The sequence below is a fragment of the Chiloscyllium plagiosum genome, chromosome 36, assembly GCF_004010195.1.
Source record: "Chiloscyllium plagiosum isolate BGI_BamShark_2017 chromosome 36, ASM401019v2, whole genome shotgun sequence".
Classification (NCBI taxonomy): domain Eukaryota; kingdom Metazoa; phylum Chordata; class Chondrichthyes; order Orectolobiformes; family Hemiscylliidae; genus Chiloscyllium; species Chiloscyllium plagiosum.
The window spans coordinates 8,734,342-8,743,910 of record NC_057745.1 but is presented as its reverse complement, the minus strand read 5'-3'; the positions used below and the strand labels follow the sequence as shown (position 1 = coordinate 8,743,910).

The window sequence follows — 9,569 nt, the reverse complement described above, 5'->3', positions numbered from 1 at the left end:
TAAAAATTGGAAGAGGAACCAGTAATGCTAAAACGAGTGACAATTTGATCTGGACCAAACTTCCTTGTGTAAAAGTTGACACTTTCTCTTCTCCACCTCAGTTCCCTACTTTTAAAGCTAATGGTGTCACAGCCTTGTCTTTGATGTGGAGATAGTGTGGGCAAAAGTGTTACTTCATGGCTCTAGAGGGAGAATAAAAAGGAACAGATGCTGCCTTAAAAGTTCAGAAAAACTCTTGCATTAGCTGCAGTCCAGTCGCAGAGTCACCCAAGGCAGAGCTTCTGTGAGGAAGAAGAGCTGGAACATGGAGATTCCTGTGCCACAGTATCAAGATTGCATGATGTTTGAGAATAATGTTGACTGTAACGGAATTTCTGACTGCAGCTCTATTATCCCAGAGCTTGGCTGTGAAGCTTTCTCATATTGGATTTGTATCCCCTCAGAATCTGACAGCAGTCGGTTATCAGATTGGAATCCTTTCAGCTCCGAGTCTGACTGTCTCACTGACTCCACAGCCTACAGTCTCTCTCCAGTATCCTCCATTGACTCCTGCAGATTCTCCCCTCCGATTTTACCTCACACACCAGGTTCTGAGACCCACGGCAGCTCCTGTGAGGCCCGGAGTCTCCCCTCCCCACCCACGGAGCGGCCAGGCACAAGCCAGAGGCTGAGGAAGACCAGGCCCCGCTACCCCGGGAAGCAGAGGCAAAGCGCCAGCGAGAGGGAGAAGCTGAGGATGAGGGGCCTGGCCAAAGCCCTGCACAACCTGAGGACCTACCTACCCCCTTCGGTGGTCCCCGCGAGCCAGAGCCTGACCAAGCTGGAGACCCTCCGCCTCACCATCCGCTACATCTCGCACCTCACCGAGCTGCTGAGGCTGAGTGAGGAGAGACCCTCGGAGGGCAGCGACACTGAGGGAACCTACCAGGGTTACCCTCAGGACCTGGGCTACTGTCAGGACAAGTCACAAAGTCCTCCATCAGAGTGTCTGACGGGTGCCCCCCACCTGTTTATGAACAATGAGAGTTGCATACCAGCAGATTTTCAAGACAGGACACTTTGTCAGGTACGACACTTTCTGATTATTAGCTCGTAATGTAACTACTTCATAGTTATTATTGTGGTTATTAAGCCAAATTATTCCTCCCCTCTGCAACAGTGGTTCATCCTGTAAGAAAACAAAAGAATGGGCATTAATCAGGAGCTATAAAACAATCAGAGGGATTAGGGTGGAGAGTTAAATAGATGCAAAATACTACTGCAGATCTTAAATAAACACAGAATGCTGGAAAAATTCAGCAGATCCAACAGCATTGTGGAGAGAGAAACATTTTGAGTCTTTAATGAGTCTTCTTCTACATATGTCTCTGCACAGATGCTGCTAGACTTGCTGAATTTCTCCACATTCTCTGTGTTTGTTTTGAGCTGACAGCTGCCTGGTGTCAATGCTTTAGTGTCTCACATACATGTAGCAGGCAGGCCTGATATCGAGGCCAGCTATTTCCCTAACTAACTTGCTTACAGAGATGTCATGTGTGACACACACCTCTGGAGCAGCTTATGCTCAGAAATTGGTACGCCACTATAAGGTCACAAGAGCCCCTTTAATTGTTTGAATCTGTGCTGATTTATAGTGGATTGTCTGTGTCACCTAAGGATAAGAAAAGGAGTTTTTTCTCTGCTCCTGATCATTGCCTACTAGGTGCTAGCAAGTAACAGCTAAGGTCAGGACTAGATGTGAGGTGTGATGCCTTCCAAGGTCAAATATCTCACTCCCTGGGCTCCCTCAGTAAGGGTGTGCACTCAGTTGAGATACTGATGGTCTGCTGATGAAGCTGCAAGAGTCCATGAGCCCAGGAACAGTGAGCAACTCCAAATAAATGTTGCATTGTATATAAGGATCTAGAGTCATTGCTAAATATTCTTTCTTTTTAACAGAGCTTCACAGAAAACACAGAATCTGCAGCTGGACTCTTGGTTTCCATGGCAACATTAGGACCTCATCGTCTCGTCATGAGAAATGTGCCTTATTAAAAACTATATTAATTTAAGTATTTTTTCCCTGTTTGTATATAACTTGAATTCTTAAAGTTATTTTGATATTTTATATATTTTGCCATATGATTTTGTTAAATTTATTGTGTAAAATAAAATGTTACTCATGATCAATTCTGACTCAGTCGTAACTTGGTATGCATTCCCCTGAGCTTTAATTCACTGCATTGTGAACCATGTGCTTGAGTTATCCTCAGTCCTCTTGACATCCGAATTATGCTGCAATTATGAGGTTTGTTTAACTTTCCTCTCCCCTTCAACTTGGCAGGAGCAGCAGGATGATAGTTGGTCATCCAACACCCAGTTCCTGTTCTCCCGCTCAATGTACCACTGGCTGGTCACTTCATTCCCGTTTGACCAACTGCGAGGGGGAGACAATTTGCCAAGAAGGGTAGACTGCCAAGTCCTGGGTTGTCAGCGGTGGGTGAAGGGAGGTAGCAAGACCAGGATGCATGAGAGAGCGGGAGTTGGGAGGGGGCTGTGGGAACTGGGGGGGGGGTCAGCCTGGACACCTGACTTGAGGCTCAAGCTTTCTGGCGCCCTCCTCATCTGACAGGCCTGCAGTCAGTTGCAGATCTGGAACCCTCTCTTGCACTTAACTATTCACAGAAATTAGTTGAGCCCGCTGGGGAGTGGCAGATGGAGTTCAATTAGATAAATGTGAGGTAATTCATTTTGGTAAGGCAAACCAGGGCAGGATTTAATAGAAACATAGACACATAGAAAACAGGGATCATGCAAGCTCAGTATCCCACTCCTGCTTTCTCTCCAGACCCCTTGAACCCTTCAGCCCCAAGGGCCATGTCCAGCTCCCTCTTGAATATATCTAACAAACTGGCCCCAACAGCTTCCTGTGGGAGTGACTTCTATAGGTTGATAACTCTTTGGGTGAAGAGATTCTTCCTCATTTCAGTCCTGAATGGCTTACCCCTGTATTCTTAGACTGTGATCCCGAGTTTTGGACTTCCCCAACATCAGGAACATTCTCCCCACATCTAGTCTGTTCAGTCCCATCAGGATTTTATATGTTTCTATGAGATCTCCTCCTCCCATTCTTCTAAATTCCAGCGTGTACAGCCTAGTGAGTGCTACCGAACACAGACACCTAGAAAGTGTCTTTGAAAGTGGAGTCGCAAGTAGACAGCGTGAGAAAGAAGCTATTTGGTATGCTTCCCTTCATTGGTCAAAAAATTGCGTATGGGGGTTGGGAAGTCATTTTGCAGCTGCACAGGACATTGGTGAGGCCACTTTTAGAATACTGTATACAATTCAGGTTGCCCTTCTACAGGAACGTGAGAGGGTGCACAAACGATTTACAAGCATGTTGCTGGGATTGAAGGGTTTGAGCTATGGTGAATTGCTAAATAGAATGGGGTGATTTTCCCTGGAGCATCAGAGACTGAGGGGTGACCTCATGAAAGTTTACAAAATAATGAGGGGCAGGGATAGGGTAAATAGGCAAAGTCTTTTTCCTCGGGTGGGAGAGTCCAAAACTAGAGGGCATCATTTTAAGATGAGAGGGGAAAGATTTAAAAGGGACCTGAAGGGTAACGTTTTCACACAGAGGGTGGTGCGTGTATGGAATGAGCTGCCAGAGGAAGCGGTGGAGGCGGGTACAATTATAACATTTAAAAGGCATTTGAATGGGTATATGAATAAGAAGGGTTTAGAGGGATATGGGCCAAGTGCTGATAAATGGGGCGAGATTAATATAGGAGATTGAGTCTGCATGGATGAGTTAGACCAAAGAGCCTATTTCCATGCAGCATGATTATGACTCTATGACTCTTAAGTAATCCCTCACCTCCCTCCTCCTTCGCTCTAGACAGACACCTGACATCACTGCAGCAAAGATGGACAAAACTCAAGACAAATGTCACCCTGTGAGGAAACATTAGGGAATGTGGGACAATAAGTTAAGTCATGGGATGATATTTTAAACCTTGAGAAATTTAGCCTGCTTTACCCATCTGTTTGGATTGAGGAGAGTGATTGGGGAAGGTTTTTTCTCATTCACGCCAGACCCCTTGAACCCTTCAGCCCCAAGAGCCATGTCCAGCTCTTGTGTGGGGTTGGTTTTTTTCTCATTCACTCATGGAATGTGGGTGTCACTGGCTCGTCCAGCATTTATTACTCGTCTCTAGTTGCCCTGGAAGGTGAGGGTAAGCTATCTTCTTGAACTGTTGCAGTCCACCTGCTGTAGGTTGACCCACAATGCAATTAGGGAGGGAATTCCAGGATTTTGGGGGAGGGATTAAAATGGAGCAAAGGAACTAACAAACATCCTTTACACTCTCATCTGGCTGAGTGCTATTTTAAATTACAAGCTCCAATAACAACCCCTCGAGGCGTTGCTGGGGTCCTCCGATTGCATCATTGAGACATCATTTGCTAGTTTAACCCGAGTGAATGGTCAGGGATGGGTTTTTTTTAACCTAGACAAGCCTGCTGAGACGAGGATCAGAGGGGACTGGGATTTCAATGCTTTTACGATATGTTTCAGAAAGGCTGGCAATGATCATCCAGACCACGTGTGAAACTTTGGGTCTTGTCTATTTTTGGCATTGGCTCTTCCCGTAAAGCCATAAACAGTAAGAAAGAGTAGTAGGCCATTCGGCCCCTCAAATCTGCTCCACTGTTCAAAAGGCTTGTGCCTGATCCAACATTCCTCACATCCATTTACATGCCTAAAGTAACTCTATGAAAGTCTGTCACCGAGTCATGGAGTCATGGAGATGTACAGCATGAAAACAGACCCTTCGGTCCAACTCATCCCTGCCAACCAGATATCCTAAAGTAATCTATTCCCATTTGCCAACACTCGGCCCATATCTCTCTTCATATTCAAATACACAACCAGATGCCTTTTAAATGTTGTAATTGTACCAGCCTCCACCATTTCCTCTGGCAGCTCATTCCATACGTACACCACCCTCTGCGTGAAAAAGTTGCCCCTTAGCTCCCTTTTAAATCTTTCCCCTCTCAACCTAAACCTATGCCCTCTAGTTCTGGACTCACCCACCCCAGCGAAAATACGTTGTCTATTCATTCTATCCATGCCCCTCATGATTTTATAGACCTCTTATAAAGTTACCATCAGCCTCCGAAGCTCCAGGGGAAACAGCTCTACCTATTTAACCTCTCCCTATGGCCCAAACCCTCCAACCCTAGCGACACCCTTGTAAATCTTTTCTAAACCCTTTCAAGTTTCACAATATACTTCCTACAGGAAGGAGACCAGAATTGCACACAATATTCTAAAATTAGCTGAACCAACATCCTGTACAGCCGCAACATGACTTCCCAACTCCTATACTCAATGCTCTGACCAATAAAGGAAAGCATACCAAATGCTTTCTTCACTATCCTATCTACCTGTGACTCTACCTTCAAGGAACTATGAACCTGCATTTCAAGGTCTTTTTGTTCAGCAACATTCCCCATTAAGTGTATAAGTCCTCCTCTGATTTGCTTTTCCAAAATGCAGCACGTCGCATTTATCTAAATTAAACTCCATCTGTCACTCCTCAGCCCATTGACCCATCTGATTAAAATCCCATCGTAACCTTCTTCGCTGTTCACTGCACCTCCAGTTTTGATGTCATATGCAAACTTACTAACTATACCTCCAATGTTCACATCCAAATCATCTATATAAATGACGAAACGTAGTGGACCCAGCACCGATCATTGTGGTACACCACTGGTCATAGGCCTCCAGTCTGAAAAGCAATCCTCTACCACCACCCTCTGTCTTCTACCTTCAAGCCAGTTCTGTATCCAAGTGGCTAGTTCTCCCTGTATTACATGAGATATAACCTTGCTAGCCAATCTCCCTTCACCCTTTAGTTACACGTGTACAGTACATGACACTGACCCAGTTAGCTCAGAGACTGCTCCTAGAGTGATACTCCTGTTTATATTGGTCAGCCAGGACTCCCTGATAGAATCAAATTAACAGCCCCAATCAAGGAACTCATATTCTATGAGATCCACCTGGCTGACCTCAATCCAATCTCTACATTACCTTTTTCCCCAACTGCAATCCCCTCCCAAGTGTTCACCTTGTATCAGGGATTCCTTAGTGCGGTTATTATCAGCAAAAGACTGCCAAATGGTTGTTGAGGCTCAATGACTATTCTAATTGACCAGTGAACCTTTATCATTGGGAGGTCAACAAGCCGCTGGAGGCTGGGCTGTTAATCAGCTTCTATTCCAGGACAGGCCCAGCCTCTCATTTGGCTTCAAAACCTAGAGCACAATCCCATATTGAATCCCATGCTCTCCCAGGACTGACTTCCTTACATCACTTGTGATTAGAGTTTGCACTTAAAGTCTTAGAGTCATAGAGATGTACAGCCCAGAAACCGACCCTTTGGTCCAACCCGTCCATGTCGACCAGATATCCCAACCCAATCTAGCCCCACCTGCCAGCACCCAGCCCATATCGCTCCAAACCTTTCCTATTCATATAACCATCCAGATGCCTTTTAAATGTTGCAATTGTATTAGCCTCTACCACTTCCTCTGGCAGCTCATTCCATACAAGTACCATCCTCTGCGTGGAAAAAGTTGCCCCTTAGGTCTCTTTTATATCTTTCCCCTCTCACCCTAAACCTATGCCCTCTAGTTCTAGACTTCCCAATCCCAGGGAAAAGACTTTGTCTATTTATCCTATCCATGCCCCTTATGATTTTATAAACCCCTATAAGTTCACCCCTCAGCATCCAACGCTCCAGGGAAAACAGCCCTAGCTTATTCAACCTCTCCCTGTAGCTCAAATTCTTCAACCCTGGCAACTTACTTGTAAATCTTTTCTGAACCCTTTCAAGTTTCACAACATCTTTCTGACAGGAAGGAGACCAGAATTGCACGCAACTTTCCAACAGTGGCCTAACCAATGCCTTGTTGATGTATTGAAAGAATTTCACCATTTTGAGTCCAGTATCACTGACCAATTACTGGCCATTGGCAGAAAGGCAACAAATCAGAAATTTGATTGGGGGCTCTGGAACTGTCCAGGATATCATGTGACAGAGCAGTAACCAGAGGAAGTGTTTGAGGATGGTACAATTACAACATTTAAAAGGCATCTGGTTGAGTATATGAATAGGAAGGGTTTAGAGGGATATGGGCCACGTTCAGGCATATGGGACTAGATTAGGTTAGGATACCTGGTCGACATGGACGAGTTAGATCGAAGAGTTTGTTTCCGTGCTGTACATCTCTATGACTCTATGATTCTCTACTGTGGAAAACAGGAAGTCACTCATGGCTACAAACATAAAGGCCTCTTCACTCAATGATTCATTGATTTTCTTAAACTGAAGACTCGAACGTTATCTATAGGGCTGAAAAACCCAGACACTTCCACCTTGCCTGGCACAATGAAGGCCTTTGGGCAAGATCTTGTCAAATCAGTCATTTTGGAAAGGTGGGTGCACTTCAATGTCTGTGCCTGCTGTGCGGCTGTAGTTCTGGAAATTGGCGTGAGGATCTTGTATTGCTGAACTGCCATTGTGCAAAACTGGAGATGGCCACTGAACACTTGGTATACTGGGTATACCAAGAATTAATGTTTTTAAGAAGTGTTCTTACTCTTGGAGGGTTTGAGCTATAGAGGGAGGCTGAATAGGCTGGGGCTGTTTTCCCTGGAACATTGGAGGCTGAGGGGTGACTTGATAGAGGTTTATAAAATCCCGACGGGCATGGATAGAGTTATAAGACAAGGTCATTTCCCTGTGGTGGGGGAGACCAAAACTAGAGAGCATAGGGTGAGGGGGGAAAGATTTAAAAGGGACCTAAGGGGCAACTTTTTCATGCAGAGGGTGGTACGTGTATGGAATGAGCTGCCAGAAGATGTGGTGGAGGCTGGTACAATTGTAACATTTAAAAGGCATCTGGATGGGTGTATGCATATGAAGGGTTTGGAGGGATGTGGGCCAAGTGCTGCAAAATGGGACTAGATTAGGTTAGGATATCTGGTCAGTATGGATGAGTTGGACTGGAGGATTTGTTTCTGTGCTGTACCTCTCCAGGCTCTATGACTCATAATGGCTATAGTGAACTCTATGAAGTGGGATGGGTTTTAAAATATTTGTTTAGGTGATGTATGCATCACTGGCTCAGCCAGTGTTCTTTATCCATACCTATTTGCCCTGGACATGGTGGTAAGCTGCCCTCTTGACCCAGTAAGTCCTTGGGACTGACGGTGCAATATGAGCATTGGGATGTCAACCTTCAGCTAGACTGGATTCAACTGCGCTGCCCTACACTGTCAAATAGCCAACACTTCCAGCTGAGGCTCATATATGAGGAACCAGAGGCTTTGGAGCTATAACCCAGCATGGCACTTATGCAAGGGGGAGAGAAATACTGACCATGTTGAGTCGAGGTTAATTAGCTGATTTCCATTTAAAATCCACCTCTCATGCCACTTTCTTCACCATAATTCACAGTGAGGTGATATTTACTGATGTGGGCACACAGAAACTTAGGTTGGAAAGCTGTTTGATGTGGGAACCAGAGTTCAGTGCTTGGTGATTTTCTAGTTCAGTCAATTAAAGAGGCTCTTGGATATGTAAATGAACTAAAATACTTCCATTAGCATGCTTGTGAGAAGATGCTGACCTGGCCACTGTGTTTATTCCCTGTCCCTCTGTGAAGCTGAGTCGTGGCCCATTTATGGCTGTTGGAAAACAGGCTCTTAAATGTTCATAGAGCGACCAGCTTGACTATCGTGTGTCCCCTGTTATCAAATAATAACAGTTAACATTTGAATAGCACTATTGGTGTAGTGCATCCCAAGACACTACATGTAAGGCACAGCATACAAAAGGTAATATTGGCAGAGCTGTGTAAAATTGAGGGTTTTATTTTAAATTTCTTTAAGCAGAACTCACTGTAATGTCTGATTCTTTGTTTCAGTGTCTAATCATGATCCTGTGAAGGTGGTTTTGCTTGTTTGAAGGTGTTACATAAATATAAGTAATTGTTGCTGTTTGAGTTGAAGTGAGAGGCAAATTTGTTTGTGGGGTAGGGATGGGGGCTGGTTTGTTGGATGCTGAAGCTGGTTTGCAGAGATTGTATTCTGCTCTTCAGAACTACAAGATCGAGGATACAGTTTTACTGAAGAATTAAAATTGGGGATGCATATGAGACCAGAATTTAGGAAATGCCGAGATCTCAGAGAGTTGGAGTGCAGAAGGAGTTTACAGAGACAGAGTGGGGTAAAGCCATGGAGGGAGCAGACAAAACATTTAAAACATAATTGCTGCATTAAAAGTGAAATGCAAGTTGCTATTGTCCTTAACCTGGTATCTGATTACGAGGCTGACATAAATCGGAGTCTGTAACACGGTCTGCTGTTTAGGTGGTAAAAACAATGACTGCAGATGCTGGAAACCAGATTCTGGATTAGTGGTGCTGGAAGAGCACAGCAGTTCAGGCAGCATCCAAGGATTAGTGAAATCGACGTTTCGGGCAAAAGCCCTTCATCAGGAATAAAGGCAGAG

At 44.8% G+C, this 9,569-nt stretch overlaps 1 protein-coding gene across 1 annotated transcript; it reads left to right on the top strand.

The window, feature by feature from the left end:
- The first annotated feature begins 304 nt into the window (after positions 1 to 304).
- Positions 305 to 2,054, top strand: LOC122540841 (mesoderm posterior protein 1-like). Its single transcript, XM_043677059.1, has 2 exons — positions 305 to 1,066; positions 1,939 to 2,054. Exons 1-2 carry the CDS (start codon positions 305 to 307, stop codon positions 2,032 to 2,034), a joined length of 858 nt encoding a protein of 285 aa, XP_043532994.1. The 3' UTR covers positions 2,035 to 2,054.
- The last annotated feature ends 7,515 nt before the right edge of the window (positions 2,055 to 9,569 follow it).

What these genes read in the sequence shown, in the direction of transcription:
- LOC122540841 (XM_043677059.1), top strand. Translation starts at nt 305, where the DNA reads ATGGAGATTCCTGTGCCACAGTATCAAGATTGCATGATGTTTGAGAAT. An exon ending in AAGACAGGACACTTTGTCAG is followed by an intron (nt 1,067 to 1,938) that starts GTACGACACTTT and finishes TCTTTTTAACAG; the next exon opens with AGCTTCACAGAAAACACAGA.